The 25,508-nt window shown below is 34.3% G+C and overlaps 4 protein-coding genes across 5 annotated transcripts; 2 read left to right on the top strand and 2 right to left on the bottom strand.

Moving 5' to 3' along the window:
• Window positions 1-2,614: 2,614 nt before the first annotated feature.
• LOC111001808 lies at window positions 2,615-7,699 on the top strand. 2 transcript variants are annotated; one of them, XM_022271835.2, is made up of 6 exons: window positions 2,615-2,721; window positions 3,654-4,001; window positions 4,093-5,259; window positions 5,498-6,316; window positions 6,418-6,710; window positions 6,908-7,699. In XM_022271835.2, exons 2-6 carry the CDS (start codon window positions 3,657-3,659, stop codon window positions 7,515-7,517), a joined length of 3,234 nt encoding a protein of 1,077 aa, XP_022127527.2. In that variant the 5' UTR covers window positions 2,615-2,721; window positions 3,654-3,656; the 3' UTR covers window positions 7,518-7,699. The 2 variants fall into 2 exon arrangements, with proteins under 2 accessions (XP_022127527.2, XP_022127528.2); XM_022271836.2 differs by lacking the exon at window positions 5,498-6,316.
• Window positions 7,700-8,158: 459 nt separating this feature from the next.
• LOC111001795 (IQ domain-containing protein K-like) lies at window positions 8,159-11,408 on the top strand. Its single transcript, XM_022271820.2, has 5 exons — window positions 8,159-8,423; window positions 9,664-9,803; window positions 10,139-10,233; window positions 10,456-10,585; window positions 11,289-11,408. Exons 1-5 carry the CDS (start codon window positions 8,174-8,176, stop codon window positions 11,382-11,384), a joined length of 711 nt encoding a protein of 236 aa, XP_022127512.1. The 5' UTR covers window positions 8,159-8,173; the 3' UTR covers window positions 11,385-11,408.
• Window positions 11,402-13,184, bottom strand: LOC111001796. The gene is made up of 3 exons (XM_022271821.2): window positions 12,824-13,184; window positions 12,273-12,521; window positions 11,402-11,840 (listed from the first exon to the last, which is right to left on the bottom strand). The coding sequence occupies exons 1-3, from the start codon at window positions 13,004-13,006 to the stop codon at window positions 11,685-11,687; spliced, it is 588 nt and encodes a 195-aa protein (XP_022127513.1). The 5' UTR covers window positions 13,007-13,184; the 3' UTR covers window positions 11,402-11,684.
• Window positions 13,185-15,560: 2,376 nt separating this feature from the next.
• Window positions 15,561-20,768, bottom strand: LOC111003009 (3-phosphoinositide-dependent protein kinase 1). The gene is made up of 5 exons (XM_022273334.2): window positions 20,350-20,768; window positions 18,791-19,046; window positions 17,771-18,709; window positions 17,391-17,668; window positions 15,561-17,176 (listed from the first exon to the last, which is right to left on the bottom strand). The coding sequence occupies exons 1-5, from the start codon at window positions 20,497-20,499 to the stop codon at window positions 17,072-17,074; spliced, it is 1,728 nt and encodes a 575-aa protein (XP_022129026.2). The 5' UTR covers window positions 20,500-20,768; the 3' UTR covers window positions 15,561-17,071.
• Between the last annotated feature and the right edge of the window lie 4,740 nt (window positions 20,769-25,508).

Here is a 25,508-nt window from a genome sequence, read left to right on the forward strand (position 1 = left end):
TTTACATAAGTGTTCATTAACTTTCCTACACGAATAGATGGTTTCAAATTATTTCTTATTTACGTCCTTAAAATTACATACACAATAATCTTACAGTACAAACACATATTGCTAGTTTCGCAAACATCACATTAGTGTCATCAACTGAAGCAGAAAGCATAAAAGAAATGTTGCTTTATGTGATTATTTGTTATATAACTATAGTTTAAAGTGAATTATAATTATTTCCTTTGTTGACTGTTCCTTAACAACAATCATGTTTCTCTTTCAATGTGTTTTACAGTCTACTAAATGATGTATATTTAAACTTCGTTTTAAAAACGTTACTATTATTTGTTTATGTTTATATTTCATGTTTATTGAACGGTTTAATAAAGGGGGAAATGTTGGATAAATGTAGAAAATGGTATAATTAATTTTAACACAGTCTTTAAAAGCTTTTATATATGTAAAATGTTAACAATAACATAAACATTTACAACAGAACACAAAAACATATAATTCTATTTATAATGTATTAAATCAAATTGTTTGTTTAGTGTATGGATGTTTAATTGTGTCTTTGGTAGACGGTGGGAACCCCATCTAGGATATAGGCTACCTTCAACTCCTATCGCTAATATTAATTTTATACATGAATGTATGTATCTTCACAGTCAAAGCCAATATTTTTTAAGACAAATCTTTCACGTTTTATTTTGTACAAATTTCACATTTAACATTTACAGTTATATTAAATAGTACACTAGAAAAAAACAAAGAACAACACTCTATATCTTCCCAAATAAGGTTATGAAATCCAGTCATCAAGAAAATCCTATGTAGGTCACATACATTATTCCTGGCGGTACGTTTGCAAACTACATATGACCTTGACATAACATTATTCATGTTTGTATTGTACAATGCTTTAATACCATAAGTATTCAACGGGCTGAGTAGGAGGTAGAACGGTTCAGCGAACTGTTGCGCAAAGAACATCGTCAGCGTGTATTGCGCCCGCGCAGGTCCGGTTTCTGTTGCACTGGAAAGCCCCTCTTGTGCAAGTCTTCACTATTAAATCCTGGTTTTATCCACAAATAGCCGTGACCTAAATAACACACATTTAAAGTGTTCAGCATTAATAATATCTGAATTCGATAACGTCAAAAGATGCTTATGGAGAAGGCTCATACGGCCTTATTATAAAATGTGGACTAAGCTAGTGCTCGTTACCATGGTTACAATGTTATTAAGAAAATGGTACCCATCGTAACCAATACTGCGTAAGTTTAGGTCACGTATAAGAACAAATTAAAATTTGGTTACCTTAGTATCAATATCGCTCATTTGTGCGTATACAAATGATATGCGCGTTGAAGTCTTTACTATAGAAAATACACACAAACACACAACTAACGTTTACACACACCAAAGGAATGACGTAATACTTATAACTATAATTACATTTATATTTATAATTCTATTTCTATATAGCTAGTAATTTCAATATACATTGAAAAAAAAATTAAATTTACCGTTTTGAATAATAATACAAACATCGAGAGTAAAATCTTTTCTTAATTACTACCGCAAGTTCAACTCTAAAGCCCATAATTTAACAATATTCTAAATAAGTCTGCTGTATCTTTAAAGATCTATCTGTATACAATAAACACAACAAAAATTTTTATAATTACATGGAAATCGGAGCTACGCATTTGTGATGAGTTACTTTTGTATATATGTTAATATATTATCATAAATTTATAATCCTTCTCCCATTTAGATGTGTCAGGAGAAAGTAGGTTAATACAATTATAACCTATTAAGGCAGGACATAAACACGCGGTGTTAGGTAACATTACAGCATAGGCCACAATATTCAGCATGTATTAAGGTTTTGTCACAATAATCGTTCGTTAAGATTATACAGAAAATCTAATAAAACAATATAATCTATAATTTATAAAAAAAAATTCATATTTTAAAAATAATTTAAGTTAATCTAATAATCACGAATTTTTAATATCATTGATTTTATTTTATTTTTAATTTCCTTTTATTTCATCAAAGTTTTTAAACCGAATATATCGACTAAGTATGACGTGAGCACAAAGTTAATATACACATATTCGTAAAATATAAGTTTAGCAGTTGATGGAAAGGCGAAAGTAACAGAGATACTTAGTAAACTGCAATATAAACTTGTATATAGAGGTGATGTTATGTATTTTTGCCTCGTACCTTACAACAAATTTTAATGCAAAATATAGGAGCTGCCTAATTTACAACACTCTATAAAATTACAACTAAGTCGGTTTAAAGGTAGGTTAAAATATAAAAACCTACTTAAAATTTCCGAGATCCGCCTGACCTTTGTGAATATCCCTATTGCCTAACGTCTAGTCAGAATTCATGAATGAAATCAAGGGTTGATCAACGACATCTACGTCATACTCTGTACCAAGATCTTCGAAGTCGCAATTTGGTGTTTTGAAGTGTCGCTTTGAAATCGCTCTTTTCAAACATGGAGTCATATTCAGACGTCAGTTTTAGTTAGTGGTACAAGCCAGCGTCGATCATCTTACAAAATCGAAGCGCATGCATCTTTGCGTTGGTAGGACTATAAAGCGTTGTGGTGGTAGATGAAACCGTCATTCGAACGCAAGCCAAGCTTCAGTGAAGTTGTGAAAACACAGTAAATATTTATTAGTGTTATAAAGTGTAACAAAATAATATGTAAGTTTCAGTGCGTGTATAGTTTTAATTTTATATGGATCAAAGTGCTTTAAATTCACCCAATTTTCATTCTATATTTTAACAATCTTACAGTAATTTTAGAACAAATAACTGTTTAAAATAATCTTTTAAAAATAAGTAAATTTATTTAAAATAACTTGCTCAAAAGTACAACGCGTAAAGCAATTAGCGCTTTCACTTTTAAACCAACTACGAACAATAACAGGATACAACACATCAAGATCTAACATTAAAATATCTTATTCTTCTCCTTCGAAAGTTGTTCCCATCCACACTCGTTTTCCATTAAATTTGCACATTTACTCTTTAATTACTTTATTTGACGATATTTACAAATTTAAAAGTGCTGAATTGTATAATGCAATGAATTACATAAACAGACTCTAGTTTGATATTACATCAGAATGTTACGAGAGTTCGTGACGCATATTTCGGACGTGCTACTCTTACTGATGAAGTTTTACCGGTTTTTTTGTTGACATTGACACCATTAATACTTTCTTTCATAACATAAACAAGTCGTGACCCAATTATATCGACTGAAAGTTTTCAATAAAACTGTAGTTAGAAGTTATTTATACTGAAGTAAACTCTAATATAATAAATCAAAGTCAGGCAACAACTTTGTTTTATGCTTGTTCATGTAAAAGAAGATCGTTATAAATTTACTGCAAGATTATTTTTGTGTATGACGAATTTGACTCCCTATATATAAATTTGAATTACAAGAGAACATGAGAGTGTGCTTTCGCATCGCCGCACACAGTCGTAACGGAGCATTGACGTTATGGAAGCTTATATAATCTTTGTCCGCAAAAGTAAAAGTGATCCTCTACCTACTAGTTTCGTCATCGTATTTACTTCATATGTATAGATAATATTTAAATTAAGCTCTCACGTTTTTATTACAGATAATGCGGTGGTTTACTATATGTGGCGTACTTTTAGTTACGATAGCATGTACATCCGCTCAATGGTCTTGGAATAATGACGATACAAACAAAGATGTAGAATCGAAGCCCAAATCAACAGAACTCTTACAGGGTGAAGAGATCAGCGAGGCGGAAGACAAAAATAGCGATGGAACTGTTCTTGATGGTATTGTTGATGAATTGGTTAGCAACAAACAGGGAAGAAGTCTAAGTGGATTTGATGATGTATATAGTGACCCTACTATTAAAGAAGCTTTAGATGCAGGCGATGATACTGAAGCAAGAAATTTAATTAAGGGAAGACTCTGTACGCTAGGCCTTATACAAGTAAGTTTAATGTGCAAATAATCAAATCAAAATAAAATAATTCATTCATTCAATGCATAACAGAATTTTATAAACGTTTTTATTATTACAGTGTGAAGATGAAGATACACAAGAAAAACGAACCTACGTTTCGCCAGATGAACTCATTTATGCTCAACCTGTCGATATTAAACCGGTTGGAAAACCCGTTGCTTCAATCGCCATTCGTGGTCCACCAAGGGCCTATGGGCCTCCAAAACCCATGCCATACCCTCCACGACCACAGCGATACCCATCCAAAAGGCCAACATATGGTAATAACCGACCTGGCTTTGCCGATAAATATGGAACAGCCAGCAATGCATTCCAATTTTCTCAAAATGGTGGCGCTTACGGAAACGATTTTAATTATGTTACTAAACAACCACCCTTTGGAAATGACGGCCCATACTCATACGAAAGCCCTAAACCCCTATACAATAAGCCATCCTCTCAGCAAACTAATGTGAAGACCGAGTCTGTTGTTCAACAGCACATACACCATCACTACGTGCACGATGATGCAGCAAAAGATCCAAAAGTTATTATAAAGCCAGTAGCAATTCCAGTAGGATCAGTGGGTCACTTAGCTTCCCAAATTCATAATCAAGAAAATTCAGGCATCATTACAGCCTCCGGGTCAGATTTTAGTACCTTAAACGCTGGTGGTTTTAAACCAATGACAGGAGGATTTAATCAAGTCAAACCAGTATATGAAAGTGATACTGTTTATGGCTCTCAATTTGGACACAATAACTATAACAGGGAAAACGGAAATATTCAGACACAGAATCTGCCCAATCAATTCCAGAACAATGCGTTCGATGATCAAAAGTACGGAAACTCTTTAGGATCCTTTGGCTCTCAAAATACAGAGTTTTACAAAAAGGAGTTGCACGTAGGTTCTGGTAACAACGGTTACAGTCAGGGGCTAGGACAAAACAATTTATACCAAGAGAACTATCACGCCGGTAAAGCCCAAGGTTTCGAATGCGTATGTGTTAACTACGATCAGTGCCCAAGTCAAGAAGTGATCGGGCGTAGAGATGACCTGTACCTTCCAATTGATCCACGTAACAAAGGTAGTGACATTTTGGCTTTGACCGAAGATCAAAGTGACATTTTAAACGGTACAACTGAACTGGAAACCTCAAAACAAAACGCCACCGAAGTAAAGAATATCCAAAAACGTGAAGCTAAATCTGATAAAGCCGAGGAGCCAGCAAAGGAAATTGAACCGGTAAGCTTATTTATTTGTTTGTTTTAAAGTTAATTTCAGCCATGCTTTTGTCCCATTCAAATTTCCTTAGCCTCATATCCTGATAAAACAATGAAAGCGAAGACTGGGGTAACCATTCTGTAATTAATAAACCACACTCATAGTCAAATTAATCAAGAAATAAATTAACTCATTTATTAGAAATTAACAATATTCTTAAAAAGAAAACTTTTATTGGAGTACTGAATTGTTACTACAGCGCCTCCTTGGACTCGCTGGCTATGGCGGCAATGGTGGTAATAACAACAAACAAGTGCAGCCCACGTTTGGTGTCTCGTTTGGGTTGCCCCAGCCTTCCCACAGTTATCCTATCAACCCTTTCAATGCAAACCCTATACAAAATCCTTATGGACCGGCACTTAATAGCGGTGGAATAAACTTAGGCTTACTTTCAGTTAATCCTTTATTAGCTGTACAAGTAACAAAAAATGATTATGGCGAAAAGATTGTGAAACCATTTGTCAATTTGCATGTGACACCGAATGAACATGTAGTTAATAAGCTTGGAAATCTGTTTCATGAGAAGAAACATTATCTTTTAAATAAGCACGAACATTATCATCATTATAATAATCCCTATAATAATTTTAATCATCATCCTCAACCGTATCCTCATCCCCCGTATAACTTTGTTCCTCAGTACGATTCCCATTATGCTGAACCTCCTCTATACTCACCTCATGTCGGGCATTATTCCAATCAATATCGCGTTCACCCATACAATGCACCGGGAATTCCTTCCGGTAATGAGGATTATTATGATGATGACAATATCAACCATGACGAAAGTGACTATAATCATGCCAATTACGGCTATGCAAGGTCTGCTAATGGTACTCATCCTTTAAACGACGACAATAATATTAATTATGCCGGTCGTTTCGCATACTCCCGCTCCATTAAAATACCTTCATCCCACCTTAACGGGGCAAACCGGGGAGAACAAACGATTCGTTTTCCCGAGAGTCGAAAGAAGAGAGCCATAATCAATGAAAATATGACTGAAATTTTAGAAGAGGTAAAACCTCCATATTTGCTTATAACATAGTATAATTGTTTTATAATATTATATGAGTATAAACAATTACATAATTAAAATTATTATCTTTTTTATTGCAGCGACAAGGATACTTCGGTCACAATCAAATTCAACAATGTGGTTCCAACCAAGTTTGTTGTAGAAGACCGCATCGTCCCCAAGCTTCAAACCGTGGTCAATGTGGCCTTCGACACTCGCAAGGGATCAATGGGAGAATTAAGACACCAGCATACGTAGACGGAGACAGTGAATTTGGTGAATATCCATGGCAAGCAGCTATTCTCAAAAAGGACCCCAAAGAATCTGTATACGTCTGTGGTGGTACCTTGATCGATGGACTTCACATCATGACTGCCGCCCATTGTATAAAATCGTAAGTTTATTTTCAGCAAATTTACCAGAATACTAACGAAAAATGATTTAACACTATAACTTGAATTAATGTAATATGTTATGTATCTACCATTTGTACGTAATATTAAATTATCCAACAATATATAACAAACGATAAAACACGAATGTAGTGATTGTAATTAAATGAAAAATAAGCATATCTTCTCTTGTTTTCAGACACAAAGGCTTTGACCTTCGGGTGCGTCTTGGAGAATGGGATGTGAACCACGATGTAGAATTCTACCCCTATATTGAACGAGATGTTATATCTGTCCACGTGCACCCTCAATATTACGCTGGAACTTTAGACAACGACTTGGCTATCTTAAAACTGGACCATCCTGTTGAATGGACTAAATACCCACACATCAGCCCAGCTTGTTTACCTGACAAATACACCGACTTCTCCGGGCAAAGGTGTTGGACAACTGGATGGGGTAAAGATGCCTTCGGTACAAATGGAAAGTACCAAAACATTCTTAAGGAGGTCGATGTGCCGATACTGCCTCACGGAGTTTGCCAACAGCAGCTGAGACAAACAAGATTAGGATATAACTACGAGTTGAATCCAGGTTTTGTTTGCGCTGGAGGCGAGGAGGGAAAGGATGCCTGCAAGGGCGATGGTGGCGGTCCTTTAGTCTGTGAACGTGGCGGCACTTGGCAACTGGTTGGTGTAGTGTCTTGGGGCATTGGTTGTGGACAACCCGGCGTACCTGGCGTTTATGTAAAAGTTGCTCATTATTTAGATTGGATCTCACAAATCACGGGGAAATTTTCCCCCTATTAATTACTGACGCAACTTTCTCTGTCGAGGAGATATATTTTCAAAGCAATTTGATAAATACAGTGTAATTTATTGTAATTTAAAACTTAATTTATTATGTTTCTTTGGACGGTAATGTCCAGAGATGTAAGTAAATGCTTGTGCAGTTAATTTTATAAATATTTTATTAAAAATCTTTCTCATTACTTTGTTTTTTTTTTCAATTCACTAAAAAACTTACGATTTTGGATACTACACATATCAACAACAATAAACGGACCTATTTCAAAACGCTACATCTATTATTCCTGCAGAGAAAAATTCACTCAAGTATTCACGAAAGTAGTGAAGTGAAATCAAAGAAAAAATTAACTTAATAGTACGTACATTAACTCTCAGATGGCGTTTTTCATAACTATAATGAATTAGGTCCGAATGAACTATTTGCAGTATCTGCCGGGGTACAGTGCCTCTAAAAATATCTAAAATTTCATAAACCATTTAAAATACAAATACCACTGTTTAATTTAAACATAGCACTTTATTTATAAAAAAAACATCTTGACATCTATCAGTACATAATGAAGTATAATTCAAAAACATATAAATCAAAGTTTCATTAATCGAATTTCAAGATACATAGCTACGTTATATTTTAGCGATCATAACACATTTTTATAATGGCTGGTAAAACAACAGATCGCAAGAAAACTAAAGATAAGGGACCTATTAGTGAGGCGAGCGACAATGCTGCCGCTTTTACTTTACCCGATTCTTTACCATGCTCTGAAATTGAGTTTCCTGTACTTATACAGAGGGTCAATAAAGCAAATTGGAATCTTATAGTAAAACAGAGAGAGAAGGAATTGCAAGAAATCGAAGAGAGCCGAGAAAGCAAGATAGAGCCAATCATAAAACAACCCTTCCTTAGTAAGTTTTTAACTACCGCTTTATTAGTGATTTATCAATCATTAATGTTTACGGGCGTCAGTCTCCGTAGCAAAAAGAAAATCTTTTCCTAAGAAAGCTTTCTAATTACAATCCAAAAAGCTTGGTATGCATAGCAATGCGAGACGGTACTTCACTCCGGGCCACCGCTTGAAACTATATAAAGCGCAAATTAGGCCACACCTATTGTTCTCACCTCTGGGCGCAGGCTCCCCAGTGGCAACTACCAACTCCTTCCATTTAAACGTATTCAACGAAGAGCGAATCGTCGACGACCAATCCCTATCCGAGCGGCTTGATCCTTTGGCGTTGCGTAGAGATGTGGGGTGACTCTGCATCTTCTACCGCATTTACCATGTGTTCAGAGGAGTTGTTCGGATTAATACCTACAGCTAGATTTTTATCATCGGACGTCGAGGCAGAATACGAAATTCCACTTGTATCATCTCGACGTCCGTCGTTCCACAACTGCGCGTTTTTCAAGGCAGGTTTTGCCGCGCACCTCGACTTTGTGGAACCAGCTGCCCACTGAAGTATTTCCGAACCAATTCGACTTAGGGTCCTTCAAGAAAAGAGCGTACCAATTTTTAAAAAGCCGGCAACACACTCGCGAGCCCTCTAGCATTGAGAGTGTCCATGGGCGGCGGTATCACTTAAGATCATGTGAGCCTCCTGGCCGTTTGCCCCCTGTTCTATCCAGAAAAACAGCTTTCTCTGTTGACGTTTTACCAGCTATACATCTTTCAAACAACCTTCTGTAGATTTCCAGTCCTTACAAACTGCAAATCTACTGCTACTTCTAATATACTTCTATATTATATTGCCTGATTGCCTGCCTATTAAACAGTGTTGAGAATTTAGGAATTGTTGGTGAGAATACTTTGCCCGTGCTAATGCGATCCGTATAGCACGCAATATTTCTACTTTTTCGATATTCTTAATATTGTATTCTCGTTACGACTTCCTAATCTAATAAATAAATAAAACAGTATTTCTGTTAAATGACACACTTACATCTAGAAAGTTCTTATTGCAATCTTACAATGTAAAACATAAATTTTAATTAATAATATTGAGTCGTCGGAATCTAAAAAATGTATCCAGTCAGCATTCACTGTTGAGAACCACCAAAAGAGAAAATATTGTATATAGGTGAAGCCTTAACATATTGCCCATATACCCCTAGTTATCAATAATATAATCTCTCCTTGAAATATATCAGGGACCGAAACAGATTATATAAAAGACCAAGTATTTGTGTATTTAATACCAGCACTGGAGGAAACACTTAATAAAGCTAAAATATGGGAAGCGCTAAAAATACAAAAATGTTTTTTCAATGGCATTGACAATATTGCTCAGGTGAGTTTGATTCAGTAATTAGAAGTAAAGTAAGTCGTATCACTAGCTTTACAAAATGAACAACAAAACAGACATTGTTTTTTAAGAAATAAAACAGAATATGTACACAAAATAAACAGTTTATCATAAATTATAGCTACTGTTTTATATATGTTTAAGAACGAGTTAAGTTAACCACAACAGTATTATAGGCTGTAGCAGTATAGCGGCGACACTTTCACGGTAGTCAATAGATGGCGCTGAAACAAAGCGGTTTCAATCCATATTCTTTTATCTCATCAATAACTATAATATATGTAATTAACATTCAAATTTACCGATATTAAATGTTTTAGTTTCTGTGGAATAATAACCCAAGATATCCCAATCGTTTGTCGAGAAAATCTCATCTATTCAACATGCCATGGGTTCGAAAGCAGCTTAAAGAGAAGTATATATTTTTCTAGAATTATGTACCTACATATATGTAAAATTTTTATTAATTTCTCAAAATCGGAAACCGTCCTCCGTAAAAATGTAAATAATTAACATTTACTATACTACTCTCTTCTACAAACATTATTAAGTAAAAGCAGGTAAAACATGAAAAATCGGACCTGAATATATATGTTTTATACATATATTCAGAGACTTTTTTATGATTGTTATTTAGGCCGCGTCCATACTATCCTAAATCATGGTTATGGCCTGAAGATTATGCAGCTACGCTCATACAAAAGACTGTCCGTCAGTACTTTGTACAGAGAGAGGACGAAGTACAGGAAATGCGTGATTTCTGGAGAGTAAGTTATATAAGGACTTATTTGTTAAATTACTGGCCTAGTCTGATGAATGTTGTTCTACTAGTTGAGATATATAGGGCGCCTCTCAATCCTGAACCCGTGTGTTCGAATGACATCTGTTTTTTTATTACTTCGAAATTAATTTTCGCTCGTACAGTGAAGGAACAATCCCAAAGAGGACATTGACATCCATAGACTTAAACATCCCTATTATGAGCATGCTTGAGACTGATTAGTAATTTGCAACCTTTTAAAAGGGTAAATGATCTATAATAGATCCAGGCGGCCGCACTGGACATTAACTAGGCTTCCGATTCCCGTTTTGTAGTTTTGACTATTTATTAATGAAACAGAGGGCAAACAAACAGACGGTTTGTTTAGAAACATATCAATTGGTATAATAAGTTGAATGGAGACTATCAGAAAGATCTCGAATTCTAAAAAGCAACTTCTTTTTGGCGCATTTGCGATATACGATTTTGTAAATTTGATAGTTTAAGTTCCAACCGCCACCCATGTACATGTACGTAACATGGGGCTTTCTCGATCGTTGTCGGTCTTTAAGAAAATGACACTCCCTTTACTTGAAGACCACTAGCTGTTTGTTTGTGTAGGGTTTATGACTTCTGGATGCTTGTTATAGTTAGATATTAGTTTAACTAATTATCGTAATCAGTCACTGTGGCTTTATTTAATGTTTCAGAAACTCAACATTGAACAAAACCTTCCTGAGATGGAAACCAATCCATTTTTAGCTAAAAAGTTTGCATCTTTGCAAACATTTCAAAAAAATAATTAAACTAAAATAAACAAAAATTTATGTTAATAAAACAGTTTATTTAAATATCTACACTAATAATAAAACAGTAACTAGGTTGATGGAAAAGTAGGATTTTATTTTTAACTAATCATGTATCTGATCTTACTACTTTATATTAGGGACCTATGACAATTTTAACAAGTGCATAGACAAGGTATTTTAGGTAAATATTTAATAATGTACCTTCATTCTATTAAAAACTTAAAGGACAAAGGTTTACACTTTATATTTAATACATTACATAAAATAAAATCCATCTTTGATATTTTTAAGCATGAACTACTCTAAGGGAACTCCTTGATACAGTGATGGACTTATCGGTTTTCCTAAACCCATCCCAAACTGGATAGTAGGTTTTTCATCACCCTTTGCTATCCTTGCCACTCTGTTAGGGCTATGCTTGTAGCTTAGTGGCATAACAAATTCCTTTAAGGTCTGAAAATATACATTTTTATTTGGATCATCAAGTCATTATTATTTGGAAAAATATAAAGAATATTCAAGCATTTGAAACCAACTTCTAAAACACCTTTTTTCAATAGAAGGTAAAGAGCAGGCTCATCTCAGGTATTAGTTTATACTGCTTCATTTTCAGAAGGCTTGAAAACATCATTTTTTATGTTACCTAGAGTCAAGTTTAAATTTTATTATTTATATTATATATTTTTTTTTAAAAGGTGTAGCTCAAGCCTCAGAAGGGGTACAGAAACTAACATTTCTGGTGTCTTTGTTATTATAATTTTATATATTATAATTATTCATTAAAGAAACAAAAATTATTGGCTATTACAGCTTAGGGTTATGGGATACATTTAACCTAGAACAATAGAACTCAAAATGACATTCTTGTCATGTAACTGAACATACCTGTAAACCTTTCTTTTCATGATCTCGAACAATAAACTTTTTCATTAGAGGTGGCATTTCAATAACATTAGGCAAAATAACATCAGCATATTTATATTCATTAGCAAGCTTCTTGTATAATTCTTGCTCCTCGTCTTTAGATATCAATTGATAATCAGGTTTATATGATGTGCGATAAATTTCTGTAATCTCTGGCAATTTTCTTCCTCTAAAAGTTTTTTCAACCCATACACGGACTCTTCGTCTCTCCTGGAATATAATTGGATACAAAATTAACTGGGGCTAGATAGAAGAATTAATAGGAGTGTTAAGGTTATAAGTTATTGACAATGTTAAGTAAATACATTGTTAAGTACAATCACACAAAGAATCTGAACTATAAGTTCATTGAAATTCTTTACCAATGTTTTGTTACTCTTATATAATAAAAGAGTAACATAAATATTATGTTCTCTACCTAACCTTACATAAAGGTTATATTTATGATGCTTATAACAGTAGGGCTATTATGGGACTACATGCATCAAATCTAATATTGGATTCCATCTTACCTCATCAGGACAAGTTTCTACTTTAACAATTCTCATAAAACTGGGTTCAGGGTACCTATTAAAAACCTGGCGGACTATTAGTCTTCCTACTCCGAAGTTTTTTAAGCTTCCCACTATTTCCCACAAGGTTTTTCCTTTGAAATCGGTCGTGCGACCAACATATTTCACAACCTTAGTGGTCATTTTTTATTAATGTATGGAAGCTCTTTAATCTTATTATTTCCTTGGACGTATGTAAGTAAATTATTAACGCATAAATTATGAAGTATTAAGCAATTCCAAAAATAGAAATATAAACAATTAAATCCTCTTCTTGAGTTGATCTAGGGATGTGTAAAATAATCGATGTTTTCTAAAAGTAAAAATCATTGTCAATTTTTATCTTTTATAACCCGGAGCAGGAACTATTAGTGATATTTTGACATACATCGATGTTTTGAAATGAATTAGAAACTTAGGAGGGAATCGATATTTTTTCTAAAGAAAAGTCGATTATTTATTAATCGATTTTACATTTTAAATGAATAATTGATTATTTAAAAATCGATTTTTTATGCAGAATGTTCATCCCTAACTTCAGCCATAGACACTGTATCAGTCAGTATCTGTGGAGTGTGGAATAAAAATAATTCCGATTTAGTAGCAGTACAGTGCCCTGTGCTGAAATTGGTAAAACCGTCGTAATTTTAAAACGTCAGATTAACATAGGACACTGTTTACTTTCTGTAATTTCTTGGTGCCTACATTAATTTTAATATCTACCAATATCTAACTATTAGAATAAGTATCCAACTAAAATTATTTATTATATTCCTTGCATTATTAATAAAAATGATATGAAATATTTAAATTATCGATCGGGTCTGACTGCTTTTTACTTTAAAAGATATTATATAAATAGTACAAGAAACCTATCAAAATCTTATCAGTTGATTCAAAATTTGTGTTACATTAAGACATTTCAATAAATTATTAACTTAGTCAACATGACGTCAAATTATTCCCCTTGTAATGGTTAATTTTAATTTACTGGCAACACTAATAACCATGAGTGATGACACCGGTCACCGACGCTCTTACTGGCCAATAAAAGTATATTCTTAATTCTTTCGTTCTCAAGACTCAAATCATTTTGTTAATTGTTATTCGTTACTGGGTCACGACTACGACTGAATGTAAATGCGGCATATAATTGCAATGTAAAGAAATAATTAACCTAGGGCTTTTATTATTACTTATACTATTACACTTTCGATTTACATTTTCGATAGTCGTCACTCCAAGTAAATGTGGGTGAAAATGGTCATATGACAAGTCGTGAGCAAAGTAACATTAACTATGTCTTCCTTGAGCTTGAGACAAAATAACTTTTAGATAGGCGTGACACACTAACGAATAACGAAACGATTTAAAACTTGAATAAGAATGACCTTAGCTGATGTCACGTGACCATTTTCATACAAATACTTTTGGCGTTAGTGGTATACGGTTTACGCCTGTCAAGTGTCAAACTCCAATTGACATATAAGGTAACTTTTGAATATTTGCGCCAGTGTTTCCAACTTAGAACAACTCTAGCACCTTTGTAGCTAGATTTAGCAACTGTTTGACGTCAGACACACATTTTTTAATCTTGTAGCTAAACTTTTTCTAGCAAGTAGGTATTGGCTTTGGATGTTTTCTAAGTACAGCAGTATTAAAGGAAAAAAAACATGATACACCGTATGAACGATACAAAACTCCTTAAAAACGTGGCAGTTCTCTTTGGCAGAGGTAACCCTGATGCTCTCGCTCAGAGAAAAAATGATACTCTGTACGGGCAAGCCATTCCATGGCAAAGGTCCGTTAAGTAGTCTAGATGTTACACTCGATAGTAACAAGTCTTTTCGGCAAACTCTAAAGGTGGGTACTGACCAACGTTACAAGGTGTAATGTAACAAGTTACACAGCGAGCATTCGTGCAGTCAGTACGTCGTGTTACGGGGAAACCAGCGAGCGACGAGCCGCTCGTTGCTCGCCTCGAGTGCTCCACCCGCCTGTCGGTTTTTTGACGAATCCTTTGACTGTTACGCGGTTCAGTCAGTACGCCGTTGCGAGTGCATGTGGACACCGCAAGTGATCACTGGTTGTTCCTCTCGTAATTATATCAAGTTTCAAGAAGCATGGAGTGGAACAAAGAAAGAACTTTGTATTTTATTGAAAAATACAAAGAAGAAACACTGTGTTGTGGAACCCAGTAACGTTTTTTCTTTTTCTTCACTTGGATGAAGCAATAACTAAGTAGAATCAAAGATCCCAATACGTCCTCGCTGTCGGCCATCTAGATGGAGTGAACTGGCGGCCAAAGCGGAGCACAGAGTTTGACGAGCATGTTACGTCGATTTAAAGGACACTGCGTAACATGCTCGATGCGTAACACGCTCGATGGAAATGATACATTACACCTTGTAACATTGGTCAGTACCCACCTTTAGCTGCCGCTCGAAATAAAGGCGCATTTGGCCTTTATCGTACTCTTCCTTTTTCTCTTTCTATATCTGTTATATTTTTATTAGGCATTATTATTTTATACATTTATATACATATTTTATTGTTATTTGCTAGTTAATGTATCGTTCTTTGCAAAACCTCCATTCTACTGCACCTAAGATATGCATATTAAATTAGAGAATGAGATCTAAATGTAATATTTTATGTAAGAGTGGTTGCTCAACAACAAAAACAAAAAAAATAATAATGCTTATTTCAAAATCAACTTTATTTATTTTGCTCCTTGGAATTAAAAGGTATTTTAATATAATTAGTACATAAACAAGGTGAATCTGCAATCAATATTTAAATGCAAGTCAGTTGTAATGTCATATGTTGATATTTTCACCAATATTGAACTAAACGACCAATTCTAAATGCTGCAACTGTATTAAGGTATATGAACTTAATTAATTCTGTTTTTAAGTTTTGTTATAACAAATATTTTTTAAGCAAGACTTTTAAATTACTTAAACATTAAAATTATCCATTACAAGTTTGTTATACATGATGTTTGTTAAATCAAATGACAATACTAGTTTTACTAATTATATAATATAAATGGTACTAGTTTCATTTGTTTGCAATTTCCAATGGGTTTGGTTACAGTTAATTTTATACATTTTCTATTTTTGTTTATTTAGTGTTACAGTCATAGACTTCTCGAAAGTGCCACAACAGACTAAAAAGAATTCTCTATATTTTGCTAATTTGAAATGGATCTAATCCAAAATAAAGAACCTTCTCACAAGCTCAGGCAAGTTTAGGCATAAGTTCTTATTGTTTTAGGAAATCATACGCATTACATACTTAAGTCTACATAGGATAAGCCATGACATTAAACTTAATATCCAATTAAACTCAATTCTAATTTATCATTCTAATATAAATAATTTAAATAAATTATAATCAGCATAAGTCATGTTAATTTAGTGCCATTAGTGGCTCAATCAGTATACATGTGAAATTTTCATTAACTGCATAATATGCCTAGCACTCTCAACAAGAAAATTTGAGTTTAAAATAAACCAGACAAAAGCAGAGACAAACTAGATATAATTGAATCAGTCTCACTTTTGCCCAGTTTCATTACTTCTTAGAAGCTATCCATCATTCATTTGGTCGATTTCTTTCTTCAATATACCACTGCCATTAGAAAACAACTTAAAGCTAACAAGAATAGTCGTTTACAGGTGTACACCTACAGAAATCAACCAATTTCCTACATTTATAAATAAACTGTACAACAGTCACATTCCGTTGGCAATAAATAAATAAATATCAATTTAGCTACAAAATTATCTAGATACCAACAGGAATGGTCTTTGTGAACACTCAGGTGGCAAATAACAAGTCCAATCTTACTGGAGGCGCGTGGCCCATAACATTAAATCTAAACAATTGCGACAAATATTTACAGATCACTCCTGCTATATAATTAAAGACCTATTATGATTTATGAGTCAGGATTGTTAGGAATCAGTCAATTGCCTTGACACTAATCGGTTGCGTTCTCGCGTTCTCTTCCTCGTTCGGAAGCGTATAGGAACATGTGGCGCCCGCTTAGCGGCGTTTCTGTCTTTGCCGTTGCAAACTTCGGTTTCCGCTCTCAGGGCACAGGTCAGTCAGACTCCGATGAAGGCTAGATCTATCCTAAAGTATGCACTCGCCGTGCAGCCCGGCCCTAATGCGACTCGAGGCAGCGCACTGTCTGCGCTCTTAAGTCGTGTCACGGCCGTATGTGCCGATACGCACTTCGTCAATAACTCTACTCCATTCTAGGGCGTACGACTCGGGGTCTTCTAAGTAGTATGTGCGGTTTGGCTGCAAAAAAAAAACACACTGTTTTTTAATTTTGTATGAAAATTGCATATCGTATTTTTTATGATCAGGTAATTATTACTAAAAACCTTATCTAGTGTATGTTATAAGCATATAAAGTTTTGACGAAGAAAAAAAAATGTGTCAAATTCGTATAAAAGTTGGAAGGAAGTAAAGATCTGACTCATTTCTAGTATAAGTAGAATAATTTACTTACTGTGTGTATTAAAAATATTCTGAAATTCTTGGCCTCAACTCGTAGATCTGGCGACCATGGAATTTCTCCCTTTAAAACCATATTTACAGGATCGACGTAGAATAATCGTGGGCCCGTTGTCAATAAAAGCATCCGCCGTCTTGCAAATAGGCCTTTCCTCTTCTCCACCAAACCTTGCTTTAAAATCAACTCCCCATCAACAAACTGGTGCCATTTATTTTCTCGTGCTTGTATTTCTAAGCGTCGTCGTCTCTCTTCTGAACTTATATTTAGGATACCTAAAAAAAAGGATCGTTAAATTTGTTTTACAATTCACAAAATAAGATTGTACAATATTCGAAAATATTCTAATATATTGAATGCACGTTAATAATAATTACCTCTTGAAGTCGAAAGGTCTATCTCCCACAATCGAAATAATTGATCTTTGCCTAAACCTGGTTCTAAGTGATCTGGAACAGTGTACTCTTCTTCAAATGATCCGCCAGGTAAATAAGGGCAGATAGTTGGTGGTGTTTGGTTCCATACGTCATCCCAGTCGATACCTTCAAAGAAAGGGTGTCTGCGTATACTCTCATATGAATTTCCAGTGTCAGTGGCTCCAAGTCGTTTTGAATGATCGAGAACTAAAAGCTTTTCAACTAAATCCTTTGCGTCAGCTGGAAACCCTTCAGGAAATTCGTAATCCATTTTTAATATCTTTTGAAATGTCAAAAATTCTGTTGGAGCCCTAAATGGTGGAAGTCCTGAAATCATCTGGTATATAATACAGCCTAAAGCCCACAAATCCGAGGCACGTGTATCGATTCGATTCTGCAATAGATCTGGGCTTACGTATTGTGCAGTTCCAACAAAACTTATCTTTCTTGAGCGCTCATTTGACGGATCATCGCATTTTTCCTTTGATTCCTCACTTTCTTTGTTGTTTGTTGGTCGGATGTCTTTAGGATCGAGAATTTTAACTGTACCAAAATCAGCTATTTGAAGATGCATACTTTCGTCTAATAAAATATTTTCAGGTTTTAGATCACGATGTATAATTCCTTCAGCATGCATCTTTTCTAAAGCTAATAATAATTCAGCAGCGTAGAATCTAGCCACGTTTAATTCAAACGAGCCAACTTTGTTTATATAATGAAGCAGTTCACCATTTTTCGCATAAGATAAAACAAAATATAGTCTTTCCTCATCTTGGAAAGTACAATATAACTTTACGAAACCATGGGGCACATAGAACAGCTTATTCAGGGCGTCTTTCTCTCTTTTAATGTATTGAACTTTTTGATGACGCACAATGTGACTTTTTTCGCAAACTTTAACTGGAAAGAAAAGAAAATAATCAAATAAGGAATATTTACATAAAAAAGAATAATAGATAACTTATTCAGTTCAAAACCTACTTGCATATTCTTTTCCTGTGTGAATATCTTTCGCCAAAAATACTGTGCTGTAGCAGCCTTCCCCGATTAATTTGCCAAATATGTAGTCTTTAGCTGTTCTCTTCGTATGTCTGTGAGATTGGCTGGATCCGTGTGTAGATTGCGGGGTCAAAACAGGAGTAGCAGCGGCCTGAGAAGCTTGCATCTTGGGTGATTCCACCAATGACTCTGTTGTGGCTATGGGAGCTCGTACCTCACTGGCAGCTCGGCCGTTAGACTGTAACAAAAAATTTACAGTTAAACAACCTGACCTTGATTACTTTAAAGTAAAATGAATAGTTAGCGGTTCGCAGACCAAATATTGAAGCAAAATGTATGTAATAATATTTTTTATCTTTTGTTAATAATTCATTCATTGGCTTCTGTTTATAAAGTTTGATGTTATTAATACGATATATTCCTAAGCACGAATCATTTCTTATATTAAAATATTGATATTTTTAAATCCTACTAGAGTATAGTTCTACAAATATGCGAGAAGGAATGCCGTCTGTGCATGAGTCACTAAATACATCAGTTGAAAGGCGCTAGTTAATGTGAAGTAGAAGGAAGTATTACATTCCGTAGTGAGTGACGGTAGCAGTGAACATAGCCCCAACGGTACTCTGAGCGCATTCTCATCGCAACGCATTCCGGAGCCTTCGCGCACCTACACCATGTAGGTACTTGACCTCAATCCCATCCATTCAAGTCATTAATGGTAGTGAAGGCGTATGAGAATTCATGAGCGTTTGTAGTTCCCCATTTCAAGTAAATACTATTATTGCACGCGATTTGTGAGTAATGGATAATTTGTATATTGCAAAATCCGTAATAATCATATCCTTTCAAGCAACGGTTCTACATCCGGTTCAAGATAAAAGTATTGAATTTAGAAAGGACATTTCAATGGTAAAACATTAATTAACATTATAAATATTAATATTCTGGTGAGTTTTGGAAAATTCATAATTTTGAAATAAATAGATTATAAATTATATAACTATAAATTTACATTAAATACAGAAAAATATAATAGAGAGAGTGATAAGTATTTATATTTTTTTTATTGGAAAAGAGTTACTCAAATAAAAGATCACAGCAAAATAAATTATTTTCTAACCGGGAGAATTGATGAATGTAATTCTGAATAATAATAATGAATTATTGCAGTTGTAAACAAGTTGGTCACGCCGTCAACGCGTGAAAAAACAAGTGCGATGGCATGTCAGTGCCGCGCCCGCCATCGATGTTTGCATCACGCCAATCAAACGCGGCGCGCTCCTCGCATCAACTGTGTATGCGGTTTATTGCCGTGTTGAAATTTACAATATTCGCCGCGAAAGTTCCTATCAAAACATGCAGCGAAAGTATGCCAATTACTAATGATCATAAAATTTCATATTATTCCGTTATTTATACAAATATTTATAACAACAAATAAAATTTTACGTATTACGCATTCCTATTGATTTTCTTAGCTAAGTAGAAATGTGTTTCATGGGGTATATTTAAAGGATGCGCGATGCCGTTGACCTTACCTTCGCTTTTGGTGAGGACTGTTTCCCGCGTTTAGATGAACTGACACCAAGGAGTTTTAGAATTCTGTTGGCTGCTTCCAAAAGTGTAGCACTGCCCCTCGATCCTCTTTTTACTCTTATGGTCAAACCACTCATTTCTAACCGTCGCATACAATGTTTAATCACTTCGTTTTAACACTTGAAGCAGTTTTACCACGTTCACAGTTTATAAAATGAAAATTATGATGACAATTAAATTATTATTAAACACTAGAATAAATAAGGAATGCAGCTAGATATACTAAACAATTATTACTAAATTTTACTATAGCGCACAAACACGACCGATCGACTCGACGGCGCGTTGCAGACTAAACTATTTAACAAACAAGTATGTACAGCAACGCTTGACGCAAGCGAAGCATTGACTACGTCCTCAGTTCGGTAGACGGAATAATCGTGATTCGTCGTAGGTACGTATACGCTATGGCGCTGTTATGTGGAGCACCCGGCCCCGCGCCTCCGCCCTTCCGTCGATGCTTTGGCGCGGTGCGTGTTCTTTACAACTGGGCAATTCAAGCCCTTATCAGAATACAATAAAAAGATGACCTAACATTAATTACAATTAATTCATAACTTTTGAAGAATGTTTTGATTAATGGTTTGCTTAGTTACATACTAATGTAATAATTTCATAATAATGTATGTATTACATGTGATTATTAAAAGTAACTGACGTTAAATTAGATTTCTTTACACATACATAATTTGTGTTCCTATAAATATAAATATGTCAAAGCATTCGTATTACTGCAAATTCTAACATGCACTCAGCCTTATCAATACAAAATGAAATTATAATGCATGCTGCCATAAGGCAATACGTAAGTATCAGTTGTATTTTAAGAGCCAGGTGTTTGGGCCTTTTTTATACTACTGCAACCCCAGAGCTTCCTTTAAGGACATAATAACGCGGTGTAATGAACTCAGCACCTGGTTCTTTAGTTTGATAAACACACCTTGCAAGCTACACCATTTCTTGCCATCGTTTTGTTATCGCGGAGATAAGCATTTAATAATAATATTTATTTTTCAGTTTAGTGAACAATATAAAAAACGAAATCATTTCGCATTGTACAATGACATATTTAACAACAGTGCTAATTTGTTCTCTATAATAGTATTTGTATTTTAATTACCTTCGTTTATTTCCTGTAATTAAATTTTATCTATTTAAAATATAATTTTAATCGTAATTATTACCCGATTCTGTAACACGTATAACATAAAAACATTACCTTTAGTAAAAGCTTTATAATGATTTCTTGGTACATATTAATAAACGTCATTAATACAGATTTAAATTTAATGAGGCTTTCTGTTTGAATAATAAACATTTTTTAGATAATGAGAATTTTAAGTAACCCAATTTAATGATATATGGTAATTAACAAAAAACAAGGGCTGCGTATTGTAAAATATGTAACAATACTTTGGTTTTTGTATGAAATAGATATTTTAGACTGTACTATATACGAAAATACAAAGATATAAATAATTAAAAAGCCAACCCGAGCGCCTTTTAATTTTTATAACAAATTTTAGAAAGCTTAAAATATAAGTAAGGTTCCAAGTTCTGGGCTTTTTAAACAACAAAGACAAAGATTAATATGAACGTTTATTGTAATAATTGTATGCAGAATGTGCTAGCCCTATTCGCAACTATGTAAATAGGTGAATGTATAAATATAATTTTGTACTTAGCGACAACAATCATTGCACTGCAATAAAAGATTATTTTACATGCATATTTATACATCAGCAACGTTCATGGACGTTCAATGTAGGTTTAAATGTTAACGACACGTGTAAGTTGTTTTGATAATAATTATGTGAATGCATAAAGTCGGTTTTATGCATAATTATATTCAGACATTGTGCATGTCTGTGACTCCGTCGATGTCCATAAGATGATCAATCAAAAAAAGCATTGTTAAGTGCCTGATCTGGTACCTAATCCGCCGATTTACTAGCAACATTTATTAAAGAATAAGCAACTAGCAAAATCTAAAACTGAAAGTGGTAGTTTTTTGTACCATTTATGATTATTATAATTGTCATGTATTTTAGAACATATATTTTAGATATAGCATTATATACGATGTAGTGAAATTTAAGAAAAGAGCGTATCAATTCTTAAAAGGCTGACAACGCACTTGCGAGCCTTCTGGCAATTCGTCTATTGGGCGGTATCACTTATAGCATCAGGTATTATATTAAACAAAAGCCTGGTATAATGCATGCAGCTCTTACAAGTATCTCGTTAAATAAAGTAGATGACTTTTAAAGCGTGGAGGTGTTTTTTTGCTAGTTCTCGTCCCTTCTACTCGGTTGCCGTAAATACCAATAAAGATTATTTTTTTTACTTTTTGGCGTATACAATTAATATATGCAATAATAATGTTAATAATAAACTTGACCTATTTCCTGGAAATTTTACAGCTGTTACTAATAAATATAAATTACACGTAAGAACTTTAATAAAGTCAATAATAGTATTGCTAAACATTACATTTAAAATTTAAATATTAAAGTTTGAGCTAGTTTATGGTGTGGGTAATAATAGGACATTTAAACGCGGTGTCAACAGTCACCGGAAACCCTTAACGTGACGACTTCCTTCCGGATAAGTTTAGAGTTACGGTCAGGATAGTTATCAATATCTACACTATATCCTATTAATTACACAATATCTAAGAGTGTGAGGGTAGTTTTAAGGCAGCTACTTTTATCTTTTAAATATGTAAACAATGCGTGTTCCCAATAACGGTTATCTAAGCTAGTGTAGGATATGTTTGTCATGGTGATATTGCACTTAGCCAACGGTGTAATTATATGTTCTATACTTAACGCGTGGCCTTAGCGTGGTATTTCTAATTTTGCGGCGATGCAGCCCGTAATGACCCCTAGTTTCTCGTTTCTGTACGTCTGGCGTCTGGGCATCGATCATTAAAATTACCCAAAAGCCATCTTACGTCCCGTGCCTTAAGAATAAAATTTCAAAGAAACCAAATATGACTCCTATAAAAACGGCCTCGCCGTCCTCGGAAAGTGCATTGATCTTGGGGCTCGTCCTTCTGTGGCACAAAAATCGTTGCACGGGATACAACCGTCCTTTTTATTTATATTGTCGTGCCCTTAAGTGTGAGAGGGATAACACGCGTAATAGACAGGATGCGCGTACTGGGCTGCGGGCAATACACCCAAGCGAGCGCAATGAACGGTCGCCGTGGTTGAGTACCTTACAAGCTACACGCGGCTTTTTGGCGCCATAAGCATGGTTAATATACTATCTTAGACATCAAACTTTGTACACAAAAATTTAAGATATAAATAACGTTGTTAATAGATAACTTAGTTACGTCCGGGAATATATATGGTATATATATATACCTTCGTATTTCTGACAGAATTATAAATGTTTCAATAGAAAAAATATTACTACGCAATACACACAAAAAATATGATTACATGAAAGAATATAATAGTATTAGAATTCTATACAGGGAAAACAAACGTCGTGGAAAAGGCGCGAAAACCTTACAAAATGGCGGCGACCACGTGGTCTTTACACATGCTGTACGGCAGAGCTTAGAACGTGCTTTACGTGAAAACCGTTACATTACTATTTCTATTTTCCATTGTAACACAATACAATACACAAACAGGCTTAGAAATCTTTCGAATTATTGATTGCACAATGTCTGAATATAATTATGCAACATTTTGTACAAATTAATTTAATCACGATTATGTCACGTTTCATTAATACTCTTTAATAATATAATACGCAATCAACACTATTTCTTTATAAAAATATCGATGAAAGATTAGCCTTAAACTATCTATTGTAACGGAATTGATTAGAAGAGTATTACCAATCGTATCGCTTACTTTTGTAATAAGTTGCAGATTCCTTGAAATGCCAAAAATATAGAGTCAACGTTCTGTTTAGCTGGGAATTTAGGCGTGAGGCTGTAAGTGATTCAGGGGAAGGGAATGCATGTCAGACGGCGCGCGTCTACACTATATACCTACTTGTATGGGGGTCGTTTCCCGCGTTCGTTGCAACTTTGCAGCGTTCGAAAAGCAACATTCCATAGATTCTTTATTTTTGTCTCGGTGCGGAGTATAATAAAATGAGAAACAATTTATACTTGCCACAGAACTTAAGACATGAAAGTACAATTGTTTTCTTAGAATAGCTTTGCTTTGTTAATGTTATTGGTGAAAATAGAGAGTTAAAAAAACCTATTGTTATTGTCTTTATCTGCGTAAAAACCTTGTGTTACAATACAAACTAGGAACAATTTCTTGTGTTAAATCTTTTTTTGTCATGAATCTAAAACACGTGTTAATTTAATCCTAGTGATTATTCAATAGAGGCCAAGGTCTGAAAAAAAAACATATATCATTTAAATGTCTACTTTTAATAAATATTATAATAAGTTAAATTGTCTAATAATTAGTTAGATAAGTTATTTATTTAAAGCGATAAATTCTGTGTCTTATAGCAGATTTTATAAAGAGTATTTAATAAGTTAAAATGACCGATTCCAAGGACATAGGACGGTGTGGCCACTCACAACCTGCGCCATAATTACACTCAGGTTGTGTACCCAGTCATTCACCTCATCTCGTGCGTTCGCATCTACCTGGCCCTAAAATTGTTATATTTCTGCCTCAATAAATTAATGCCGCCAATCGAAATACAACATTGTATAATTGTCTGAAAAATATAGCAAAAATGCTTAAAATCAAACAAGATTATTATAAAACTGTTAAACCTGATGAAAAAAAAGTTCTTTAACTTTTTTTGTTTGCATTTGAACCGTATTTTTTATCACAATAGAGCTCTGACAAAGGTGTTTTTTTACAGAATTATTAGTGAAAAAAATATTAGATTATCTTTAGATCTCTCTGTTGGTCTAAAGAGCCTTATTAGAAAGGAAAATCAAGTCGCGTTTTTTAGCTCTGCCCAGAATTTTAAGAAAGAAAGGCCCCTTGTGCTTGCTCACGGAAGTTAGAAGAGTCCCCATATTCACAGGATATGTATATCCTTTTCTTTTTCCCGCTGGGAAACTGCCAATGTCGCCCGATTTAAAGAAAAACAACATAAG

The sequence above is a fragment of the Pieris rapae genome, chromosome 4, assembly GCF_905147795.1.
Source record: "Pieris rapae chromosome 4, ilPieRapa1.1, whole genome shotgun sequence".
Classification (NCBI taxonomy): domain Eukaryota; kingdom Metazoa; phylum Arthropoda; class Insecta; order Lepidoptera; family Pieridae; genus Pieris; species Pieris rapae.